Genomic DNA, 26,506 nt, shown 5'->3' with positions numbered 1-26,506 from the left:
AAGACCAAGGTAAGATCCTTGACAGAATATACTAAATTCAGAACATTTGTGGTTAATTTAAATGCTGGGGGAAATTGAGATGTCAATGACAAAAAAAAAACAAAAACAAAAATAAAAGAAAACATAATACTTTAAAAACATTCCAGCCAGGCGCGGTGGCTCACGCCTGTAATCCCAGCACTTTGGGAGGCCGAGGCGGGCAGATCACCTAAGGTCAGAGTTCGAGACCAGCCTGACCAACATGGAGAAATCCTGTCTCTATTAAAAATACAAAATTAACCAGGCAAATGCCTGTAATCCCAGCTACTCGGGAGGCTGAGGTAGGATAATTGCTTGAACCAGGGAGGTGGGGGTTGCGGTGGGCCGAGATTGCACCATTGCATTCCAGCCCAGGCAACAAGAGAGAAAACTCCGTCTCAAAAAAAAAAAAAAAAAAAAAAAAAATCATATATAGAAGTTTTCTTATATTCTCTAAAAATATAGTCAAAACCAAATTAAACATTGATATAGTTTATCAATGCTTTGATTTAGGCGTCACCACCTCTCATCTTGAATTCTATTTCCCATAATCCCTCCGTGTCATAGGAGGGACCCAATGGGAGGTAATTGAATAATGGGATGGTTGTCCTCATGCTATTCTTGTGACAGTGAGTTAGTTCTCACGAGAACTGATGGTTTTATAAGGGGCTGCCCCCTTCACTGGGCACTTATTTCTCTCTCCTGCCACCATGTGAAGAAGGATGTGTTTGTTTCAGCTTCCACCATGATTGTAAGTTTCCTGAGGTCTCCCCGGTCCTGCAGAACTGTGAGTCAATTAAATTTCTTTCCTTTATGAATTACCCAGTCTCGGGCAGTTCTTCATAGCAGCATGAGAACTAACTAATACAAACATTTTTTCCATTTTTAAATACTTTTCAAAAGGCAAAAGAAAAAGCAAAACATATTCATTTATTTTGGTAATCAAATATTATAGTTCCAGAATTGGCCTCCCAGTTCCAGCACACAGTCCTTGATTTCAGTATTTACCTCCTACTTGATTTTGCCTCTGATAAGAGGGATATAGGTCTGTTAGCTGTAGCCAGAATGAAAAGAACCCAGCAATGCTTTTAAAATCCTCCTACTTACAGATGAAGAAGTATTTCAACTTATGGGGGGAAAGTTTAGTGCTAAAAAATTTCAGTGCAACCCTATTCACAACAGCAAAAACTTGGAACCAAGTCAAATGCCCAGCAATGATAGACTGGATAAAGAAAATGTGGCACATATACACCATGGAATACTATGCAGCCATAAAAAAAGGATGAGTTCATGTCCTTTGCAGGGACATGAATGAAGCTGGAAACCATCATTCCCAGCAAACTAACACAAGAACAGAAAACCAAACATCACATGTTCTCGATCATAAGTGGGAGTTGAACAATGAGAACACAGGGACACAGGGAGGGGAACGTCACACACCGGGGGCTGTTGGGGGATGGGGGTAGGAGAGGGATAGCATTAGGAAAAATACCTATTGTAGATGACGGGTTGATGGGTGCAGCAAACCACCATGGCACATGAATACCTATGTAACAAACCTGTATGTTCTGCATATGCACCCTAGAACCTACAGTATAATAATAATAATAATAATAAAGTTCAGTGCAACCATTCAATATTGTAGCTAATTCTGGGGTGTGCTGGAACCAGTTCATATGAAATAAGGAGAGCTACTTTTTGCACACCTCTTCCCAATTCTACATTTAGTGATACCATGTTGCTAGCTCTAAACTGACCACTGTAGAAGTATTTATACCATGGAAACTAGCAAAGGCAATGCTACAAATCAAAGTTTTTGTTTTGTTTTGTTTTGTTTTGTATTTAAAGAACCTATTATTAAACTTTTACAAGAAGACTGCTAACTTAATTCCTTGAACTGTTGACTTGCATCTCTGTGAGTCTAGAAACCTACTCTGTCTTGTTAACTGTTGTATCTTCAGGGTTCACAGCACCAAGTAGGAACTCAATAGTTATTTGTTTAAGGAATAAATGAATGGAATGTTTATACAATGTATACAATTAGAAAACCAGGCCGGGCGCGGTGGCTCAAGCCTGTAATCCCAGCACTTTGGGAGGCCGAGACGGGCGGATCACGAGGTCAGGAGATCGAGACCATCCTGGCTAACACAGTGAAACCCCGTCTCTACTAAAAAATACAAAAAACTAGCCGGGCGAGGTGGTGGGCGCCTGTAGTCCCAGCTACTCGGGAGGCTGAGGCAGGAGAATGGCGTAAACCCGGGAGGCGGAGCTTGCAGTGAGCTGAGATCCGGCCACTGCACTCCAGCCTGGGCGACAGAGTAAGACTCCGTCTCAAAAAAAAAAAAAAAAAAAGAAAACCTATTTTATTCTTTTTAAATCCTTGAATGAAATTTAATTTATTTGCTGTATCTAAAGGCTGCACTATGACAGAACTAGTATAAGAATCCATTTCATTTCATTTCTTAGTACTATTTTTATGAAGATACACTGCCTATTTGGAGTTAGAATTTTTAATTGTATACCCAAATATATGTAAGCCACACATATTAGAGTACTTTTATTAAGTAAATATTGTTGATTAATAAGAACAAAATCAACTATCTCAATAATGAGTGAATAATCCAAAAAGCATCAATAAAAGCAATGTGCATCCCTAAGACATTGGCCAAGATAAACATTTTTTGCATTCCCAAAATGCTTTCTTTCCAGTGGTAATCTCATAAAGGCAGTGTATAGGAAGAAATTATGTTAGTAAAGTATGCTTGTAATGTAATACATTGGTAATGTTAGGAATGATGTTAGTAATGTAGTAATGTGCAAAAGCTCATTCCTTTAAATATAAAGAACAAGTAAGCAAACCATGCAACGTAACTCATACTGTTCCAAATTCTGTATACTCACAGTATGCTAAGAGAAAAAGGCATGCCTACTAAGCAAAAAGGAGAAACCATATAAAACTCTGATGCAAAGACACTGGACACCACAGCAAAGATTTGACAGAACGCAAACCTCTTCAGAACTCCCATGTGTTGTGACGTAGCCACTCTGGACCAAAAGCTTTAGAGAAGTGAGATTAAAAAAGCAAGGTTTCCTGAGGTCATTAAAAATCACAATTTATAGTCTGGGACTGGTATAGATTCTGGAAGCTTACAGATGATGAAGTTTATTAAACAAAAGTGTTTGCTGGCCCCCAGATTTGCAAGGAAACTGGATTTGATCCTTACTGCTGGCACTATGAAAACATGAAGTCTCAGCATTAAACAAAGTGAAGTTCAATACTATGAGACATATTCTATTTATCATCTTTCATAGGCTTTTTACACCACATATTAACATAGATTTTTTTATACTACATATTAACATTTTTGTATTATAGGCACAATTGAAGTTTTGCCGAAGTCTATGATTAACAAATCTACTCCAGATAATTAATACTGAAATACTCCTTACATGTTAAAGCAAGTAACTACATATTGTAAAACGTCAGTAATATTATCAAATATTATGAAGAGCTAGGTAACTTACTCTGCCTTTTCAAAAACGGTAAATATAGCTAAGAGTTCATTGTCACACAACTTTATGAAGTAGGTGTGTTGTTATTAGCCTAAGTTCAGAGAAGGTAAGTAAACTGCCAATATAATACAACTTATTAATAGTAAAACTAGGATTTGAAATCAGGCAGTTTGCCTTCATTCTGTACTTTTAACAACTGCACTCTACTGTCTATCGTGTTATCTATTTAGAGTGTATTGCAAACTTGAAGTGATATTTTACCTAAGTTCAAAACAAATTAAGGATAGCACTTCTACCAAAATGACATAAATAAAGGTACAGTATACTAACTGTATGCTTTTCCCCATAATAGCAAATCCCCTGCTCAGGTCAGGATAGCATAGCCGCTTAAGAAAAAAGAATTAGGAATTGAATACTTAGAAGCCAAAGATTGTAAACATGTACTAAAATATTTTGTGTAAAAGCCACATTCTCAATCTCAGTGTATGGTAATTAGTTCGAGTTCTTGATACTTATAACTACCCAAAAGAGAGTTGTGTAAACCTAATCTTTGATCTTTGGTCCCAGAAAATCACTAAGCAAAAACTTCAAAACTATCTCATTGAGGGACCAACATTTCGCTTCTCTGGGCACTTATGAGCAAATATTAATTTCACTTTATAGTATGAACCCTTTAAATGTTGTATGAGATTTAAATCAATTCCAGTAAAGCAATTTCCTTGAAAACACATTGCCTATGTTAATGACCTGCTGTCTTGAGGTGCCTTCTATGAGGATTGAAAGAAACAATAATAGTAGAAAATTGAAAGAACAGAGACACTCACCCTAGTTTTGGCATCGATCTGACCGCCTCGATCCAGTAAGAGTTTCACCATGTTTGTATTTCCCCTTTTGGAAGCCACATGCAGAGGAGTGATTCCATTCTATACCACAGAAAGACCAAACAAGAGCTGTTGGGTATGACAGGGCATGATGGCGATGCCTTTGTGTTAAAGGCCACAAAGGAGGTTGTGACCTATGTGGTAATTTGATCCACAATTTCTACTCTTTCTATGTCTTTGATTTTTAAGGAACAAAAATCACACAAACCACAAAACAATATAGTTAGAGAATGAAAAACGGAATGAAACTGCATAACTAAGTTAGTCAATAACTGCAAAATATGTATAGAATGTACAAGTTACAGTCAAGAGACAAAGGGACCACTTTAGTGTAATATGAACAAAAATTTAAAATCTACCTAAGATAGGGCCCTAGTGTAAAGTCTTTCTTTCTATAACATCCATGCACTTAAAGAGTCTGGAATCTTAAGTTTTATGATGCTTAAAAATAGAATACAAATATTTACATTAATATTCAATATAAAAATGATTCTTAAAAACATTTCCTTCAAGTTGGGCATGGTGGCTCATGCCTGTAATTCCAGCACTTTGGGAAGTTGAGATGGGAGGATTCCTTGAAGCCAGGAGTTCAAGACCAGCCTGGGCTACATAGTAAGACCTCATCACCACAAAAAATTTTAAAAAATTGGCCAGGCATGGTAGTGTGTGCCTATAGTCCTAGCTACTCAGGAGGCTGAGTCAGGAGGATTGCTTGAGCCCACGAATTCAGGGCTTCAGTGAGCCATGATCATGCCCCTGTACTACACCCTGGGCAACAGATCCAGACCCTGTCTCTAAACAGCAACAACAACAAACAAACATCTCCTTCATAATAATTCAGTAAGAAAAACAGCTTGAAAATAACAGAACATAGTTTCACTGCACATGACTTCTTAGTACAAAAACATTACACATAGAAATTATATTTATTTATTTTATTGGCTATCACTTGTCATCATTATGGCAAGGATATGTACCTGATTTTTTTGTGTTGTAATTTTTGAATATTCATATTCTGCATTAACTGTATATTAAGTATACTGATATATACCACTATTATGTAAGTGAATTCTTTCTAATAAAAGCATACCATGACACATGTAACAATGTGACACCCTTTATGTATTTTAGTAAGACTTCATGGGAACAAATTCTCAATTCATTAAAAACAATTCCCTATCAAATTGTGTGCCCCACAGTCATCATAAGACATTCTACTTATATATTTTATAGTTAACATTTTAACAGTTTAATTATTTATTGACATGACTTATCAGGATTCACGGCATGATCGTTAAAATATAACTGTTCATACTGGTCAGAATTAATGTCCTCTTTAACTATTGGAAATGATTTGTGCATGAATTTACAACATTCTTATTTTCTGCTTAAGCCAAGATGACTTCTTGTGATTTAAAGAAAGAAAATGAAAAATCTAATATCTCCAGCACAGACCCAGGTAAGGAAAAAGAAATAAAATCTTTAAGACAACCATTGGTGTTCCTTTTTACTTTCTTAAGGTACTTATTTACTGCTATCTAGAATGAGAAACTATTTTAATCCATACCCTGGCTGTGAAGTCCACAGCAGCTCCCCGGTTTAGAAGAAGAGTTGCCACGTTGACATTTCCATAATGTGCAGCTATGTGCAAAGGGGTAAAACCACTCTATGAAAGCAAAGATATGATAGTCAGCATAGCGCTTCACTTTACTATGTTGCAGCCATTGTATTAGTGAAGAAAGTCACATGGTAACGGTCTACCTAACATATAAGCAATAATAAATGCTTTAGTAAGATCTTAAATCTTAACGTTATAAGGTGGTACATAACTAAACACATAAAAAGGTAAATAAATATTCTACATTTATTGGCATAATATTCATGGCATATTTTTAATTATCTTAAATATTTATTTATGAGATTTGTTGTTTATACAAAACAATGTTTCTTAAATTGGTCTTGCATATTAAAGAAAACCAGAATATGATTAAACAACATAAAGTTTCAGCCATAGGATTAACATATCAATGAATTTGGTTAATATCGTTTCAGAGAAGATTCAAAACCAGTGTTTTTGTTTTACTTTTGTTTTAAAAAAGCAGTATTGGTTGGCATTATAATTTTGGAAGCATGAAAGTATGTTGAAAAATTCTTACAAAGGATATAGAATTTGTTCCACATCATTTACACTGTCATGATATTCCTATACACTTTTACAACTGTGTAGCAAGATTATGTTATCATGATGAAATAATTAAAAAAAAAATTAAACAATATACTTGGCATCAATAGGAATAAAAAAGGAAGAGAAAAGTTCAGCTCACTCCAATTTTGAATGTTAAACAGATTTTATCAATACAATAAAATGTAGTTTAACCAACCAGGTTAAATCAACTCAATGGGCATTACAGAACTGTTTACTCTCTGAGTCTGAAAATATCAAATGAAAAAAATATATTTCCTTTTCTTTCTTTTTCTGATGAAAATCTAGTTGAAAATTGTTGCCATTTTCACAATAGAAGCATATTAACTCTTTTCTTATTAAAGTACACAAAGATCTGATAATTTTTCTTACTCTCCATAAGTTTCACTACTTAAAAAAGATTATGGGAAAAATAGAAACTGTTATTTGCTATCACATTCTGCAGATTTTGGGTTACTTGGTATCGCTCTCTTTTAGTTGAAATGAATTGTTTACTGTATTGTTTTTAAGAAATATTTTCAAAATTACAACCATTTTTTTCTATTGAGTTGATATATAGGCTTTGGTGACTTTGTTTTAAAAACACCCTAATTAAGCATTCAGATACCTTAGGTAATGAAAATTTGTGCTATTACTGTAGCAACATTAACTACAAATAATTTCTCACTTAGAGAGAAGTAAGACACAAAATAAGAACAGTAACTATTAATCAAAATCCCACATCTATGATCAAGATATTTTTATTTTGCATTTACATCATGCCAATATTCATGTCAAAATGGAGGGGGAAATCAGCCCTCAACCTGGCTGTTATTTGATAAAATGTCAAATTTTTATATTTTAGGAAATAATTGACTAAATTTGTTTCATTTTTATCTTGATATTTCCTGTCACTCAGACATATCCTGAGTGTGTGTCTATTATTGATGTCACAATTTAGTTTCAGAAAAACAAACTGAGGCTGGCTGAATCATTTTCAAAGTCTTTAAATATAGTAATATCATTTGCAAAAATAAACTAACTTATTGTCTGATATAGCCTCACTGATCATTCATAATGATACCCAGGCTGTGAATCTTGGATCAGCACAAAACTGGTATCAGCCCTTCAGAGGAACTCTTCCCTGATTAACTTGGAAGCAGGAGGCAGAGTTCACATTTCTACAGGATTAGACAAAGGGGTTTCTATTCTTTTTACTCTATTGTCTTCAAGGAAATATTTATAACTCAGTAAAAATTCACCCAAACTTTTGCTTTCACAATGTTTAGAGCCAATACCGCTTTCAAAAATGTATCTTAAATAATCATCAAAAAGCATCTAAGAAAGTAAAGGTACTGAAATTAGTTATTAAGATATCAATTTGTATGGTTCTAGTTGTGAACAAGTTCACCAAGCAGTTGGGCTTTCTGTTGTCTCTGACCTAGGTTCCATACAAAGACAGGGAACAAAAGAAATAACACAAATAATTCAAGTATACTCTGTGAGAATGCTCATAAGTCCACAACCTAGTCATCAAATGAGATGATAGTCTAAAGAATCCCCTCAGCAAAACAATAACGGACCTACATAAATAGTCACTTGTTTTTGAGTATAGGTTAATTTGTGTAATATACATCAACAATGTTTGTGTTAGTGTCTCTCTGTAGCAATGGCCAAGGAGAGACTACCAAATACATACATATACAAACACACCATACTGAGAGGCTTCTGAACTTAATGTTCTTATTGATTGAAGTGACTTATTTTGGAATGTGGAAAATATACGATTCTATGACAAGTATTTTAAGACTTAGAAGAAAAAGCAATTGGTCTGCTCTTGATACGTTCAATAATATCATTTATTATATAAAATGTGGTAAAGAAAAAGAGCATACAGGAAAAAAAGGGCAACTGCAATTAGATAAAAAGACAAAATACAGTGGCAGAGAAACCTCCCAAATTTTCACTTCGTAAAAACTCTAACCTGAGAATTCTCATTAAGGAAATAAAATCATATCTCTTCTTGACAATAAGTTAATAGTAAAGTTCACTCATTAAAATATACGTTAAGAAAGAGTTTCATTTCATTCTCTAGTAACCTATTTAAATAGTTTTACTGATAAAATAATGCTTCTATTATACGTTACATTGAATATCTTTGAATTATCAGTTTGCCTTCATTATGGGAAAGGTTTCCAAATTAATTTCCCATTAATGGAACTTGTAATCATTAGTATGAATTAGTGGGCATTTATTCTAATTGGGCAAAAACTAAAAATAAAGACAAGGTAAATTTTGGTATAACCACAATACTGTACCTCAGTTGTCCTATTCACCATCATCTGAAGCAGTGTTGTTTGGGAGAAAGAGGGAAGATATTACACAATGCAAAATTATGGTAACAGTCAATATGCTCACTGCAATTGGGTATACTGTTCCAACATGCCAAAATGCATTCTACTGAAAGAAGACATCCCCAAGCACTACACAATACAATTTTATCTTTTAAATTCTATTATTTGTGACTAAAAACAGAATAAGAAAGCAGATTTCTAAAAAGCTCAACCTCATCTTTTAAAGAAAATTATCTTGCATTTAATTTTTTTAGATGGTCCCCTTCTTTCTGAAATACCTCTGAAAGTCATTTATCTCTTTTTATGACCAGAAATAATTTTGCATTATCACCATGGCCTACTTCTTTATCATCCCCCAGGAGGAGTCTGGCAGCCAAAGAGTTCCTTTCCACAAATGTGTTCAGCTTTTACCTTGGATTGTACGTCAGCATTGTGGTCATTCTGAAGAAGGAGTGCGGCAGATTTGGTGTCGTCTTTCCTAGCGGCAATATGCAGAGCTGGCAGTCTCACTTTCCCTTTGGTGTCATTTTCCAAGAGGATGGCCACTGCCTGGTTGTGTCCTTGCTGGAGTGCCACAGCTAGAGGAGTAAAGCCATCCTGGTAAAACAGAAGGTAAAAATTGCCTGTTAACATCTTTAGATGCTAGAGATTTAGTTCTAAGCAATGATGGCTCTAATCTTTAATGATCAAGATTGACAACCAAATATTACTGGGAAGATTAGAAGCAGATTATAACCAGTTATCCATCATATTATGGAATACTTTAATCAAATGGCTTTCCTAATTTCTATTCTATACATTTTGAAAAACATCCGCATTCTTTAACAAACATACTACATACAGGATGTGCTCAAATGTATGGTTGCAATCGAAAAATAAAAGTGAGAACCAATCTTAAATAATGGCTCTGTAGGTAAAGCAGAAAAGTGGGAAGGGTAGAAAGAATGGAGACCAAGTCTGACTGGGAATCGAAGATATGGTAACTGAGACAGGGAAATAAAATATATGATTGACTATGCAGGTTACTAAATATCACTGAATGGTTAAGGAAAACAGCCCCTAGGGATGGAGTTGTCTATTACCAATTCAATTTTGGAAGTTTAGGGAACAATATGATCTAAAACTCTGGCAAATTAGGCTAATTTATTAATTATGCCCTTAATAGTTGAATTTTATATTATTTTGACCATTTAGATATAAAATTACATGTGCTAGGTAATGTAGAAAAACCTGTTTTCAATTCTAAACTTAAGAAGACAGTAAAAAACCAGTAGCATGGGGAGTGAAAAGGTAGAGAAAACTTAGTAGTAGATAATCATGCTAGGAAACTTGGAAAGCTATATTTTTCTCTCTAGAAACAAGTATTCAGTTCTTGGAAAGGTGACAAGTACATCAAAAAATAGTATATTTTAGGCTCTACTTATGTGAAAGAAAAAGAAAAAACACCCTTAATCCACAAAACTTGGAAAACAAGTCTCAAAGTTAGAAGTTTCCATTCACATAGAGAAAAAAATATGGACAATAGAATGGTAAATTGAAAGACTGCATTCTAGGCCGGGCAGGGTGGCTCACATCTGTAATCCCAGCACTTTGGGAGGCCGAGGCGGGTAGATCACCTGAGGACAGGAGTTTGAGACGAGTCTGGCCAACATGGTGAAAAACTATCTCCTCTAAAAATACCAAAGAAAAAATTAGCTGGATGTGGTGGTGTGCACCTGTAATCCAAGCTACTTGGGAAGTTGAGGCAGGAGAATCGCTTGAACCCAAGACTGCACTCTAGAGACAATGGTAATTTATCACAATTTAACTACTCAATTTTTTTCCAATAATAATTGTTTTAAAGTCACTGCAGACTTTTGAGGAAAAAATAGTTTTCCTCAAGTGTATTGTATCATGTATGCAGTACCAGCAATAATAATTTTTTAATAATAACTGATTTTTAAACATAACACATTAACAGAATGGAAGACTAAAGCATGTAGTATCTTAAGATGAAAAATAGTAGCCTGAATTTAGAACTTTGTTTGGCACATATTAAATGCTCTGTGAATGAGAAAAGCACAGACTCATTATCACATACATATTTAAATGTATTATCTCCTGCAGCACTGTGATAGTTTATATTAAAAGAGTGTGAAATTAATTTTTTTCTTGGAGATGAGGCATTTGCTCACAGAACAGAATGTCGTTAAAAAGTTTTTGGCCTTTAATTTTGGTAACATTTAGGAAGAAGGAAGAGAGTAGAGAAATACTGTATAAAAATGGTACTGGAGAGACTGAGAACTCCCTTCTGAGAATTTAACCTTGGATCTTCACCATGTAGATTTCACTCTAATCTATACTGCATGGGATAAGGCTAAACATTTGGAATGATTTGTTCAAGTACCTCAACTAAAAGGAAATCCATATGAAAGTTCAGTAGCTTCATTTTTCATCATTCATTTACCAATGCTAAGTGCCATAATTATGGGAAATTTAAATATTTCTTCTCAGTCATGAATTTCATTGCCACATTGAATAATCTCACAATTATTTGATTTTAAAGTGGTCATAATATCTTGATTAGTTATTAATTTTTGCAAATTAGCTACCAACCAGCTCAGGGCAAGTCCCTTCTTTAGGTATATTCACACATGTTCACATAAGACTGTAGATGGTATTTAGCAATATAACACAGGATATCAAATGGCAATCAACCACACAGCCCTGTAAAAACATTATTATTTTTTTTTTTTACAGAATGATACACTAAAAAGGAATACGTAAAGATTTGTCCATGTGTGTTTTTTGATAACCATTAGTGCAGACAATGAGAGTTTAATCAATTAAGCTTATATATTCAATAGGAAAAAAGTAATTTTAGCTATTTAAGTGAGTTTCTAAAATGAAACAAATAATAGGTATATAATGTGTCTAAGCTAGAATTTAAAACCTCACATGATTTATTTGCAAAAGACACATTTCCTTGTGGAATCAGAGAGGATTTTAACTTTCTGGGGATCAAAGTATAACATAGCCCCTACTGATGCAATGTACATAAAAGGGTATTTTTGGAATCAAACGGAAAATGCTACAGAGGTCTAGACCAAAGGAGCCAGAAGCCATGAGACAGCTGGGAATGCCAGCAAGCTCAGTTTTCCTAAATCCTACACTAGATACCTTAAGTCTATTTGGTAAATAGAAGCACTCTAGAGTAAAGGTTTCATCTGGTAAATGATTCTGCTTTCAAGAAAATCAAAATCAAATAAAACAAACATAGATGTCCTTATTTTGATATATTTCTCAGAGGCCCAGATGCAAAGATGCAGACTCATATTGTTACCTGAGCTCTGCCCAAAGATATTCACATGGTACTCATGGACAGAACTAGTGTCTGAGGAAAGAAAAGGTCCCAAATCATAAAAATCACACTATATCCAAGTGGCAAGAGTATAAAATCTGTGTGTATTGAATAGAGAACTCAAAAACATTTCATACTGGGCAGTTATGTTTTCCAGTCATAGGTAGGCAACATGGTCTCATTCATAGTGTTTTCTTGGATTTTTTTTTAACTAATGAGAATAAGCTGTCAGAAAGTCATTGCAATTGGCTCCATAAAAAGTTTTCTTCCAAAGGGACTGGAAAAGGATTTATTATATTTTAATAACCTCTCCTTCTAATGCAGCATAGAAGGGAGTTCATGTCCTAAAGACTTAATTGTCCAGAAAGGAAGCCACATTAAAAATTATCTTAAGATAGTTTCTGGGTAACAAGAATCCATCAGTCTTCTTTCACTTCAGGCCAGGAGTTTTGAAATTTTATCAGTGGGGCCACAAAATATGAAATAGGAAAAGCCAAGCCCATATACTCTGGTTGAAAGAGGTAAGGAGAGACATGTCTCAGGCGAGCTCTCTTCCTCTCCTCTTGCATGTGGCCCACTCCCAACCTTTCAGTGGCCCGAAGCACAAGAGCTTCTGGAGCATCACTTGAAATCACTGCCCCAGACAGCCCTTGAACTTGCTGCTTAATCTGCCTACCTAAGCAAAAATGAGAAGGAAAATACAAAGCAGTTTCTACTTACTAGGTGAAATAATAAGTGCTTAGGAAAGAAAACTGATGTTCTCAAGGCCCCTGTCCACTCTCACTTATTAGGTCCAGATGTCCTGGAACTCTTTAAAACTAGACTGATTTTGAACATTCTATTCAATTGCTGCCATAATCAGTCACACAATCATGTTTCATAATTTGTGCTTCAATAAGGTACAGGGTGTTTTTTAGTGACATTCCTCATGAAACTGTGCTAACACAGATACTTATGAATTATTTCTGATGGTAAAAAAGTTGTTCCATTAAGGAATTATATTAGATCCTAACAAAGATAAAATATTGGTGCAAAGAGATGAGTAGAATTTACTGTAATTGAATTTTAGAATGGTACGAAGCTCCCAAAAGGCCAGAGGATGGAAAACTGATGGAGGCATGATTTTATGTAAGAATAAGTAGACACGAATCCAAAATGAAGGCATAAACTGATGGAACTCCGTGCACAAGCCTGAGTCATTTGTTCATAACCACTGTTGCGATTATAATAGTAACATGAACGTTCCTAGCATATTTCAGACAAAGTAATGGAGATTATTTGCAGACTGATATAAAGAATATGGACATTAAGATCAAAGAATTCAAGACTTTAGGGCTGACAGTCTTACCTCTGTAGCAGTGCTCTGATTAGCTCCATTTTCCAACAAATATTTCACAACATCAATGTGATTCTCTTGGGCAGCCATGTATAAAGGAGTAAAGCCATTCTGAGGACAAGAAATAAAAAAAAGACATCTTCAATCATTTGTATAAGAGAGAACACGAGGAAGTAAACCTTCGACTTAGTGAAGCTATATAAAATACTTTCATACTGAAGAAATTATACACATTTTTACCATTATAAAGCTAGACAAAATTGCAGTGAACCAAGCACCATACACAATTCCTAAAGCAATGAGGAAAAAGAGTTAAGGAAGATAGTTTCCCTCATTTCCTGTCTTCATTTCAGTACCAGAGAGTCACATTTCTCATCTGCTAACACTGTGTTAAAGATACTTAGTGGCCAGGCGCAGTGGTTCATGCCTATACTAGAACTTTGGGAGGCCGAGGCGGGTGGATCGTGAGGTCAGGAGCTTGAGACCAGTCTGGACAGTGATGAAACCCCATCTCTACTAAAACTACAAAAATTTGCCGGGAATGGTGGCACATGCCTGTAATCCCAGCTACTAGGGAGGCTGAGGCAGGAGAATCACTTAAATTCGGGAAGCGGAGGCTGCAGTGAGCCGAGATCCAGCCATTGCACTCCAGCCTGGGTGACAGAGTGAGACTCTGTCTCAAAAAAAAAAAAAAAAAAAAAAGTAGATATCTTAGTGTCTTTAGCATATTTGGTATCTCAGTGTCTATATAATTCCATAACATACAGAATTATCACTATAGCATCTTTATAAAATAACATCTATATAATATCTTCTGTATTTATCATTCATAAACTATTTAAACAGATCATGGTTATCTTGAATATACACAGTTTAGTTAGCACCCTTAGTGAAGTAATTTACTACTCACAGCAGAATAGTCTAGGAGAGACTACAAATTTGATTGAGAATTTAAAAGTCTATATTTCAGTGTTCTGATTGAAGCAGCATGGTTTATATGGAACATCTTTATATTGCTTTTAAAAGCCATTTTGAAATTCTATCACTCATTCTCACATTCACTTTCTCAGTTATTTGCTAAAATACAGCCATTGGTGGCTAGACTATCGCTGAGCTACAGTGATAAATAAGACAGACACATGCACCCTAATGGAGCACACACTATAGTAATATTATAACATTATTATAATCAGAGATTTTTAAAATTACTGAAATTGTATAATATGAATTTTAAATCAAATTTAAATGGGCAAATTTTCTTTTCATCAGAGCCTTAGGAATATGTAATGTCTCATTAAGGAAAAAATCTACAAAACCTTCTTGTGAAATAATTCATAAGCTCTCCAAACTATGTAGACCTTAAACATAGATGATTTCTTAAACTTTCCATGCATTAACAAGAATAAGTAAAAACACAGATCAGAGTTCAGAGATTTTTAAAAACTTAAGAGAAAACTTTTTTTTTTCTTTTGAGATGGAGTCTCGCTCTGTTGCCCAGTTTGGAGTGCAGTGGCACAATCTTGGCTCACTGCAACCGCTGCCTCCCAGGTTCAAGCAATTCTCCTGCCTCAGGCTCCCAAGTAGCTGGGACTACAGGGAGAAAACATTTTTTAAAGATACTTTTTTGGAAATATAAGTTCTTCTGTATATATAGTATAAGTGTGGAAACATTATTTAAAATGGCCAACATCCAGCAAAATATAAAGAGAGAGTATACAAGTAGACCAAGTAGAGTGATTTTAAATTAGATTATAGAAGAAACTCTTCAGGCTCCAAATGTTGGAGGAAAATTTAGAACTAAAAAAGAAATATAAGAGGAATGAATTAACAATGTTGTAGGATTCAGGAATAACTTGCTAGCTGGATAGCATATTTAAAAAAAAACCACACACAGCAAGCAGGTGAAATCTTGTGTATTTTAAGAACACTGAAGAGGTGGCGGAAGGATAGAATTAGAGATTCAAAGGAAGGGAAAGCCAGTGAGGATGGTAAAAACAATGAGTGGGTGTGGAATGGGGCTCTTTCATGACAAGCAAAAGGCAGGGATGAAAATAAAAGAAAAAGAACTTTTGATACAGTAAAACAATTTGCTAACATGCTTTTCTCTGACAGTCTTATAGAGAGATCAAGAGAAAGGGAATCAGGCAGAGGTTGCCAGATCAGCAGGAGAAAGGAGATGTACTATGCTGAGATCCCTGCCTGAGAAAGGACCCTGCCCTGGGTTCTGAGCTTTAGAGGGACCCCCTCTGGCTGGGCAGGGCAAAGAATCCTGAGGGCCAAGAGGACATGCTCACCATGACCCTACAGCTCCTCCATGACCAGAATCCCTGCCTAGGTGTTCCCAAGTGTGGCTCCAATGCTCACTCACACTTCTTCCTTGGGTTCATCCTCTCAAGTGTCCATTGGTATGCACACCCTTTGGGAGACAGAATGATGGCCCCCACATATGTCCACATCCTAATCTCTGGAACCTGTAAATGCTACCTAATTTGGCAAAAGGGACTCTGTAGATGTGATTAAGTTAAAAACAATTGAGACGATGAGATTATCCTGGATTATCTAAACAGGCTCTGTGTAATCACTGGGGTCTTTACAAGAGCAAGACAGAAGGCAAAGAGGAGAGAAGATGCTACGCTGCTGGCTTTGGAGATGGAGGATGGGACCATGATCATAGAAAGAAGTGTTAGAAGTTGAGAAAGGCAAGGAAAGGGATTTTCACCTAGAGCCTCCGGAAGGAAACAGCAATGCCAACATCTTGGTTTTAGTCCTGAAAGACTAATTTCCAAAGCTAAAAAATAATAAATTTGTGCTGTTTCAAGCCATTGGTGTTGTAGTAATTTGTTACAGTGGCAACAGGTATATAATACACACCCTTCAAGCTGTTTGCTAGGGAAGGTAGAAGTGGGAGATGTACAAAGCTTGAATATGTGCAGGTTTGTGTGTCCACACCCTTACATGTGATGCTCCTGTCACACAGATGGAGTCAGGGACAGGAGTAGAAAGGGGACTGGGTGGTAGGCCCCCAGGATTGGCACTGCCCTCATCACAGTCCTGTGTGCAACTCCAGGCATTCCAGGATATCTAACTTTGGACCTGTCATGATTAACCTGTCAAAATAGGAGATACTTAACCATTTTTTAGCTTGATATGTAGCTTTTAATTTTAAAAAATAAATTACAAGCAGGCCTGTTTGCATTCCTTGTCCTGGGACCTACAAAGAGATGAGCTAAAGTGGTAGAGGAGAAAAGGAGGGGAATATCAAGGCTTATAAAAAATATCAAGGGAGACTACTGGGTATCTACCCAGAAGAAAAGAAGTCATTATATGAAAAAGATACTTGCACACATGTGTTTATAGCAGCACAATTCACAATTGCAAAAATATGGAACCACCCCAAATGCCCATCAATCAGTAAGTGGATAAAGAAATTGTGGTATGTATATATACCATGTACTAACACCCAGCCATAGAAAGGAATGAAATAAGGGCATTCGCAGCAACCTGGATGGAACTGGAGACCATTATTCTAAGTGAAGAAACTCAGGAATGGAAAACTAAACATCGTATGTTCTCACTCCTAGGGGGAGCTAAGCTATGAGGATACAAAGGCATAAGAATGATACAATGGACTTTGGGGACTTAGAGGAGAAGGGTGGGAAGGAGCTGAGTGATAAAGACTACAGATTGAGCACAGTGTATACTGCCCGGGTGATGGGTGTACCAAAATCTCAGAAATCACCACCAAAGAACTTATTCATACAACCAAACACCACCTGTTCCCTTAAAACCTATAGAAATAAAAAATTAAAACAAAACAAAAAAATCAAGGAAGAAAGTATCAAGTATATGGGGAGAAGGGTAGTGACAGACGAACATTCAAAATCTTGGTTAGGGCATTTCACAAACATCACTTGTGTGCCTTGTGCCATGACCCTGGTGTGCTACAGCTTCCAGCAAAGTAGGGGAGCAAATGTGAAGAATGATAAAAATGAAAGTGACTTATTGAGCTTCTGTTATATCCACTGTAAAAAATGCTTTGAATAGATCTCCTTAAATTATAGTGTCCTGGTTTATCTGGGACAGCTCAGGTTTATCATAGTATCCTGGAGTAATTATTAATAGTGCCTCAGTTTGGAGGATAAATGACCTAATACTACATCTAATACTTAGAAGAGTGCTGCAACATTTGTACTAGCATTCTCATTCAAACTGAGGCAGCTGAGGCTCAGATACCTACATAATTAAGCCGAAGTCTTGCAGCTAATAAGTGATCTGGGAGTGACAGGCAGGTGGCAGTTTCTGAATAGTCTCTTCCCTGTAATGGTATTAGAACTCCATCCTGTGGATGAATTTTCCTCAGTCTGGCTGTGTGACAGAATCTTCTGTAAAAGTTTTTAAGAGTGCCTAGGTACCACTCTACCACCTCGTCCCTGCTGAATTGGAGTCTCCATGTGCAAAGTCCAAAAATGAGCATTTTTTTAAAAGCACATTTTTTAAATTGCCTTGAAAAGTTTGTTACAGGTGATGCAGAAAAGCTGAATGTATTTTGGTAGGGAGCACCGTAATCACATTTGCATTTTAGAAAGTTCATTCTGGTGAAAACAGATGCCTTGGCTTGGGGTGCTAGGACACAAGAAAGGAAGTAGGTTGTCAATCAGCTCCTGCAGTACCCTTTGCAGTAGTGTACATAAAAGATGAAGGAAGCTTTGGTTCAGAGATCGGAGAGTTGTTTATTGTTACAAAACATGTGAAGTAAGGCAGTAAAGATTTACTACAGGTCCTTAAAATGTGGAAATTATTCTCTCTTAACTTACTGGTATTTAACAACAAAAAATAGCCCACTGGAGAATGTAAAACATGCCTTTGGGTAATTAGGACAAGGCATGGCAGCACTTTAACACCACTCTACTGTAAACTTTATAGGAAAGCATTTATCATCACATATTAATAGCTTAAGAACATAACTGTATTGGCTTCTGCGTACATGCATCCAGGTGCTTTCCAACACCTTTTGTCTCTGTGTGTTTCTAAAAAGTCTCTGGTTGCATGTAGGTACGAAAATAGATGCATTTTCTCCTTTTTGGTATAAAAAAGTCAAAGATATCCACAGCCCAGGCTGATACTGGGTGGGTGAAATAAGAACAGCATTACCAGTTGTTATAGTAGTTCTGGTGTGACCAACAGGTGCCCCTAGCAACTGGTTATTAAATATTTTGAACATTACCCCTGTGTATAGAAATCTATGAATTATTTGTTATTCATTATATTTACTCAACAAAAATATGTTTGGTGACTTTTCACTGCTATGCATTGTGTTCAGTTTTAACGATTCAGAGACAAAATGCAAGGTTCCTGTTTTAAGAATTCACAGCCCAGAGACTGAGATGGACGAGTTAGCAAAATTCTGTATTACCGTTTAGTGAACACCTATATAATTAGTTTTTTTAAAAATCATGTGTTGGATATAAAGAGAATACAGATGAAAGACCCATAATTCAACTAGATAAGGAAATGATATCTGAAAGAAGTTACTGGGAGTAACAGCTAGAAGACACTGAAGACACAGAAGCAGGAAAGGTATTTGAAAGAGAAGGAACACCGTGCAATGAGACAACACAAGACATATGGAAACTTACAAATAATGCATTGTTACTGGGGAGAAGCAGCTGAGATAGGCAGGGATCAGTCCCTGTTTGCCTTGCTGAGGAGTCTGAATTTTATTCTGAAAGCCTTGCTAGGAATTGTTTTTTGTACAGGGGTTTGACACAGATACATTTGCTTTTTAAAGATATTACTTGGTGAGGAATGGAGAGGATATATTGGAAAACGGAGGCCAGACTATAGTCCAGAAGAGTGGAAAGCAGGTTTTTGTTAAATCCCAAGAAGTGAGAATTACAAGTATTAATATGATTTTAGTATTTTAAAATGTAATTTACTCTTCATTTGTTTATACTCTGCTTCATGATTAGGAAGATTAGCAGTGCATTCCGTCTGTATTATTTATCAGTCATTGATAATAGTTCTCAGGTTTATTAAACAGCTATAATACTTTTCTTCAAATATAGAAATCATGCTGTATTTTAGGGAATTCAAATACTTATTACAAAAATATCTTCCTATTTACATTAGTAATGTAACTATAAACCAGTAATCAGGTTTTAGCCAATGGTGAAAATTCCTTTTGGTAATTGGATTATCTTGGGAAATTGAATGTGCAAGAGCTAATATTTATATTTTTACATATCAGATATAGATTTAATGAAGCTTTTGGAAAATCTTTAAAGCAAGTAAATGTATTGATATTCGTAAGTCATTTCAAAGAAATTATACAGAGAAAAATACTGTTAAAATACAAGGTAATTAATGGTTTAGCACCAATGTTTTAGACAAGAACTTCAACTCTAAGAATTGTCATTATTATCAATTTTAAAGAATCTTAACTTTTCAGCCTTAATTTTCCTGGCACGCATAACTTTATTCTGCTCTTACACAAGTGAAGATTCATCACTTGGTTGACTTTAAAAAAAGTGATCATATAAAATTACTTTTATCTTAATATAATGGTCAATGTTACTATTCCTTTTCAACAGTCTTTATAGCACCAGATTTGTTCTAAAAATTATTCCTAGGCACGGGGCTAGGTGTTCTGAAAGTAACAAACGTGAATACAATATTGTTCCTGCTCTCAAGAGTAAAAAAAAAAGACAATTCACAGAATACATCTATATAGAATCATTTAAGGCTCCAGACATACTATAATTTCGAAAAGAGAAACATGAATAAAATGCTGTTGGAATACTAAAGACTGAGCAATTAATTCTGTGAAGAAGGTATATTCTGGCCTATGCACACAGATCAGAGAGAACATTGGGAGGTCTAAATGAAATCAGGATGGCAGATACAGAGAAAGTGGAATGTTCGTTATTGTTCTTTTCTCTTCTTGCTCCATTGTCTCTCAAAAGATGTAGTGTCTGTATGGGAAGTATGAGTGTCTTTGCTGCAGACACATATTTCACTTGGGGGATTTTTCCCTCTAAACCTGAGTCTAATGAATAGTGAAAGAACAGTAAGAGAAATTACTAGTATGGGTAAAAGCTAAAGCAAGAATGCATCTTGAAAAGAATTCTTACAGGTCTTAAAATTAAAAAAAAAAAAAAAAACCTTCACAGATCTCTTAGCCAGAACTTAATATAGAAAACTACAATTCATTATATTACCACTCAGCTAAAGATAGACCTTAGGTAATTTCATAGATGATGCATAAGCTAAATCACATTCTCTAAAATATATCACAAGAGTGGAAACTGATCATGAAAATTTCAAATGATTACACAAAATGTCTGTGTAAACTACTCATTTTATTTGTTCTTACTTTCAATCTTACATTGCTAAGCTTAGTAAATATATTTCAATGATTAAAAGAGACTGCCCTATTTTCCGAGATGAAAATGTTGCAGCATGTCACCATTTTACAGTTGAGGAATTTTTAACCCAGAGATTAAGTGACCACCAAGTAGACTGGCCAGTTACAGAGGTTAAGGAGAGAATAGGAGGTGAACAGATACAGCAAGTGCAGAGATATTGCAAACTCTTACCATATCTTCTTCATCTTTCAGGCCTCGACATAAGTGTTACTCTCTCCGAGAGGCTTTACTTAGTGCCCACAGAAATGCTTAGCACATAGTAGGTGTTCAATAAATATTTGTTACATAAATGAATAAAGTAAAACAGAATTCAAATTCCTCTAGCCCTAGAAAGGCCTTCAGGTGAATTCAGCTCTGGTTAACATCTTCACTACAACCTTATGAGAAACTCTGCACAACGAAGCCACCACTCCACAGTGACTGTGCTGATAATATTTATTGCTGTTTTAAGCTAACAATATCCCCACTAAGTTTGGGGATGATCTGTCATGCAGCAATAGTCAACTAACATAAAGTCTAATACAGTCCTACATAATCTGGCCCTCACCCACCCTGCCAACCACATCTCTTACAACTTATATGCTTCCTTTCTGTTTGGAAAAGAAACTCATATCTTAGACATTTATTTTCAAATTTTGTAGTAATAAGAATGGTTACAGAAAGATCTGGCTTCAAATATCGTAAGTAGAATTCCTCTTTTGAAGAAGCACCCCATTTTTGCAGCAGGTCAACGTCAAGATTTATGTTTCTTCATAGAGCGGAACTCTTCAGCAGCCTTAACCATGACATGCTAGGAGGATCTTCACAGACTCAGTTAGTACTGGTTGGGAAATACTACTCTAGTTCCCATCCCAGATACTATGCATCTTCTTCTTCCTCGGAATCAGCATTATGAGAGATTAGCTGGAAAACATCCCCAAATTGTCATCAAGCTTTAAGGTCAGGATGATTCAAATTATTTCCCTAAATATACTGTGAATGCACAGCTGCAAAGGATGTAAAAAACCAATGGGTACTAATCGTTGTCACAAAAACAAAGACTACTTTGTGTACTCTGGGGGAGCATTTAAGGGAAAAGGACAAAATATATGATTATATACATGTTTAGTATTATTAGTTAAGAAGGCATCCTATTAATTAAAGTACATATACATTTTCACAGATAATCTGAAGTTGACAATTCTTACCCAGGGTTAGGATATTATAAATTATTTTAACTACTTTCCTCTCTCCAAAGATGATTAAAAGATTAGTTCATAGTTAAACTATCCAACGACATTAAAATGACTAATGTCCTAAATCTTTCTAGGGAGGTTAAGTTTCATCAAGTGTTTTCTGTGTCATCCTGTTTTCTGTCCACAACTATGCTATTAGGCCACTTTTATGATGGGACTGTGGCTCACAGTTATTCACCCAAGGACACACCAAGTGGCAAGACTAAGATCTGAACCCTAAAGGGATCCAAACTCAGTATTCTCTTCACTCCCTCAGCTACCCTTTTCAATAATGATCAAATTGCCTCAGACTCAAAAAGGTTGAGGCAGGAAAATCACTGAAACCAGGGAAGCAGAGGTTGCAGTGAGCCGAGATTGCACCACTGCACTCCAGCCTGAATGAGAAAGCAAGACCCTGTTGCAAAACAAAAAAAAAAAAAAAACATTGTTTCAGAGAACACCTGTACTTTTATCTAGTAATTGGACAATTAACTTTCTTCTACTTTCACCTAAGCCATTTACTAGGGATGAGCTGGAAAGCTCTGCCTTGTGACATTATGGAATTTCTATGACCTGCTTGATGAAGAATGTTCAAATGTTTTCTTAGGCATAGGAATTCTTCTGGTTTTTTATTTCCAGTGGGTAAGAAATTTGGATAGTGTTAGTAAGAAGAGAGAAGACTAAGCACTTTACATTTGTTATTTAATGCCAGCAGTCCATTGAAACAAATACTGTATCTTTATATGACTCAAGGAAATTAGCATTCACAGGGATTAAGAAGCATGCCTGAAGTTTCACATTACTTAAAACATGGAGCTGGGATTCGAACCCATGTTTAATTCCAAAACTCATGTTCTTTCAACTACACTGTTCTGCCATGTGTTTTAACAGCAAATTCCGCAGATGATATACCATGTCTGGTTATTGCCAGCAAACAGAAAGAAAATACTGTATTCCCTCTGGGTCTACCATGATCCCTGCTTTCAGTTTCTCATGGATAAATTATCAAGAAAGCATTTCAACTATTTTGCTTGTTTCCAGTTAGTCACTCCAGCGCATCCTATACATGAACTTGAACTAATCTTCCTAAAATCTATTTTCAACAACCTACTTATCTATATTGTCATCTTACTGACTGTGACTGGAGATCAGTTTTCTTTTTTTTTTTTTTTTTTTTTTTTTGACTCGGAGTCTCACTCTGTCCCCCAGGCTGGAGTGCAGTGGCATGATCTCGGCTCACTAGAACCTCCGCCTCCCGGGTTCAAGCAATTCTCCTGCCTCAGCCTCTTGAGTAGCTGGGATTACAGGCCTGTGCCACCATGCCTGCTAATTTTTGTATTTTTAGTAGAGACAGGGTTTCACCACATTGGCCAGGATGGTTTCAAACTCCTGACCTCAAGTGATCTGCCCACCTCTGCCTCCCAAAGTGCCGGTATTACAGATGTGAGCCACCGCACCCAGCCCTGGAGATCAGTTTTCATAGACAATAACTGAAGATCAAGACCTTTTATATCCTTGCCCCATTTTACTCAGTAAGTTATAATGAAAACAAACCTTTAATACATATTGTGATGTTGCTGCAGACCAACTTGTCTCACCACTATTTCTACACTCACCATGCTCAATTCTACCTCCTCACACTGTTGTTACTAATCTTCCCATCTACAAAGTCTTCCATTTCATTTTCCTGTCTGCAGACCTTATGTACGAGTCAATGCCTGGCTCCCGTCCTCTGTGAGTTTTTCGTTAACAAAATCTAGGCTATTCCAAATCTTCCTCTCCAGTACATAGTCTGTTCCATATAATTTAGTACCAAATCATATAGTGTCTTCTGTTGTTTGCCTTTGTTTCTTATGTGTTCATTTTGACTTTGCATGTAGCCTATACACTTCTTGAAAGCAGCTTCTTCTCTTACACTTGATTGGAATCCTCCATAGGAATCAGCATCATGCTGAGAACATAGTAAGTGTCCAATAAATAGCTGTTGATTGACTAAAAGTTTACTTTTAGCTTTATTTTCCTTTGTTCCTGACAATTATAGATGACTTAGATTTGTGCTTTTCCCCTTTATTCAACATTTAAATTTAATAGCTGAATTACCATTACCCCATTCTACAGAAAAGTTGAGATGGCTAGTCTCAACTTTCTTGTAAGAGTAAATAATGTTTTTTTTACTCTCACATAACTCCAAAATATTTTTCTCTGTCTATTTCACTTTGCAAAAATGAGTAACTACCTTACTAAACTGTTAAGCTATGATGGAATAATTCTGTTATGTCTTTGGATTTTTAAATAAAAAAATAAGAAAGCAAATGAATATTTTAAAAATCATAGAAAAAGTAAACAAATTTAAAAAGAAAACAAATATTTTTTTTTTTAAAAAAGAAAACATACAACTTTTTAAAAATGGAATATCCAAGCTATAGACATGGGTAGTTGTAGGTGCCTACCCAGGATCCTCCTTCTTTCTTGGAAGTATCCTGTTTTTTCATTAGAGTACCTATGTTTCCCCACATAATTCCAGTAAAGTTCACGTAATTACAATAAAGCTGAACTTCTCTCCTTATCTTCTAGGCCCAGACAGGTTATCAAATGACTTAAGCCAATCAGCAGATTACATTCTCTTGGTAATGCTGGTATAAGTTTGGTCAAGATAATTAAGTTGGTTCAATCAACCAAACTCGAATTCTCTTTTGGAAGACTAGGACAGACATGTTCCCTTCTTTTGACTCTGAACAAGAAAATGTGTGGTTCTGATCCTAGGACCACAAGGAAAGCCAGATGAGGATAAACTGGCACTGCAGAAATTATAGCAAAGAGGAAAAAAGATTCTGAGTCCTTGGTTATGAATAAGCCACCGGATGGACAGGAGGCAATCTTAGAGTTCATTATACCCATTTAAATTTTTCATTTATGAAAGCCAAGAAAACCCCCTTTTTGTTGTTTATCTAATGAGGAACTGTTTTCTTATTTGTGATTGAAGGTATCCTAGTTGGTATATCCTAGTTTGGTATATACCAAAATATAGTTTGTACCACTGCCATTAGTTCATAAGGAAGCATTTTCCAGTAAATCTGAAGAGTATCATAAAACACATCACAGAAATAATAGTAAGAAAAACATAATTTAATATTATTATGGTTAAAATACATTATTTAGTGACCCTGAGACACATATGCAGAGAAAATCTAAAATAGATTTTCAAGCATGAGGTTAACCTACACAAAAGCAAGTGGATCATTTTCAGTAAGAAAGTAAATTTGCTCTTGCAAGTGATGAGATTTTAAAATACTTTTTTCTGTGTGAGGGGAAAACACAAAATAAGATACACAGCAGTAGACTTTTCTTCATTGTTATTTTTGTATATATAATGCTTTTATTTAAGTTGCCAGTAGAAATGTTAAGTTTATGTTAGATTAAGTGCTGCTCACTATATCACATAAAATTTTATAATAATATATGTCTTTATTTTTATATGCATAATTAATTTAAATAATAAAAATTAAATTTTACAGTTGTACCCAATTTGTTATAAAAGTAATGAAAATGTCTAAATGTCAGAGAAGAAACTTTAGTGTAAAGTTAATAAATATTTGAATATTGAAATTGGGTAGAAATTAATTCCCTGGTACATTTCCTTAAAGAAACATTTCTAGACTTTCAAATTATCTAACAACATAGATTACTAGATTCAGATCTTCAGTATGTAGTATAATTTGCTCAGCATGTAGCCAGTGCATTAAAATAGGTATACTGAGCAATTTAATACATGACCTAGTAACTTAGAAGCAAGAGAAAATGTGTTACCTTCAAAAGCAAAAATTCTGACTATTTTGTATAGGCCTATGGCATCGAGAAAATTAAGTTAATAACAATCGCTATAGGGTGATTTTATTTTCCCCCAACAGAAGAAAATCCATAAACCTGAAATAATTATTTTGGGTTAAGCTACAGTATTAACTTAATTGGTTATTGTTCTACCATTTTGAGGTTGATTCAATATAATAAGGATAAAAAAATGGCTTTCTAGATTAAACCACTCAGAATAAGCTAGAACTCTTTTACTTCTCTCAGGCATTATACCCCCCAAAATTATTTAAATGAATAACTACCAAATAGTTTTCTTATTTCTACTTAACTGTCTTTGAGAAAATAAAATGCGGCTCCAAGTTTTTAAAAACACATCTAACATCAAAACACTGTGTGATCTGGTTAGACCAGCTCATCTAAAGCCATACTTCCTA

At 35.4% G+C, this 26,506-nt stretch overlaps 1 protein-coding gene across 40 annotated transcripts in view; it reads right to left on the bottom strand.

Annotated features, from left to right (window-relative positions):
• Positions 1-26,506, bottom strand: part of ANK2 (ankyrin 2) — a 706,278-nt gene that overhangs the window by 140,923 nt on the left and 538,849 nt on the right. For 34 of the 40 annotated variants that reach the window (XM_025384698.1, XM_025384687.1, XM_025384674.1 and 31 more), the window contains 5 exons: positions 13,637-13,735; positions 9,360-9,545; positions 8,913-8,936; positions 5,980-6,078; positions 4,356-4,454 (listed from right to left, as the gene is read on the bottom strand). In XM_025384698.1, the coding sequence (XP_025240483.1) occupies positions 4,356-4,454; positions 5,980-6,078; positions 8,913-8,936; positions 9,360-9,545; positions 13,637-13,735 (507 nt within the window). The remainder of the gene's footprint in view (positions 1-4,355; positions 4,455-5,979; positions 6,079-8,912; positions 8,937-9,359; positions 9,546-13,636; positions 13,736-26,506) is intronic. The other 6 variants (XM_025384682.1, XM_025384696.1, XM_025384705.1 and 3 more) reach the window with 1 other exon arrangement.

Source organism: Theropithecus gelada, chromosome 5 (assembly GCF_003255815.1).
Source record: "Theropithecus gelada isolate Dixy chromosome 5, Tgel_1.0, whole genome shotgun sequence".
NCBI lineage: Eukaryota > Metazoa > Chordata > Mammalia > Primates > Cercopithecidae > Theropithecus > Theropithecus gelada.
This window is presented reverse-complemented; position numbering and strand designations above follow the sequence as displayed.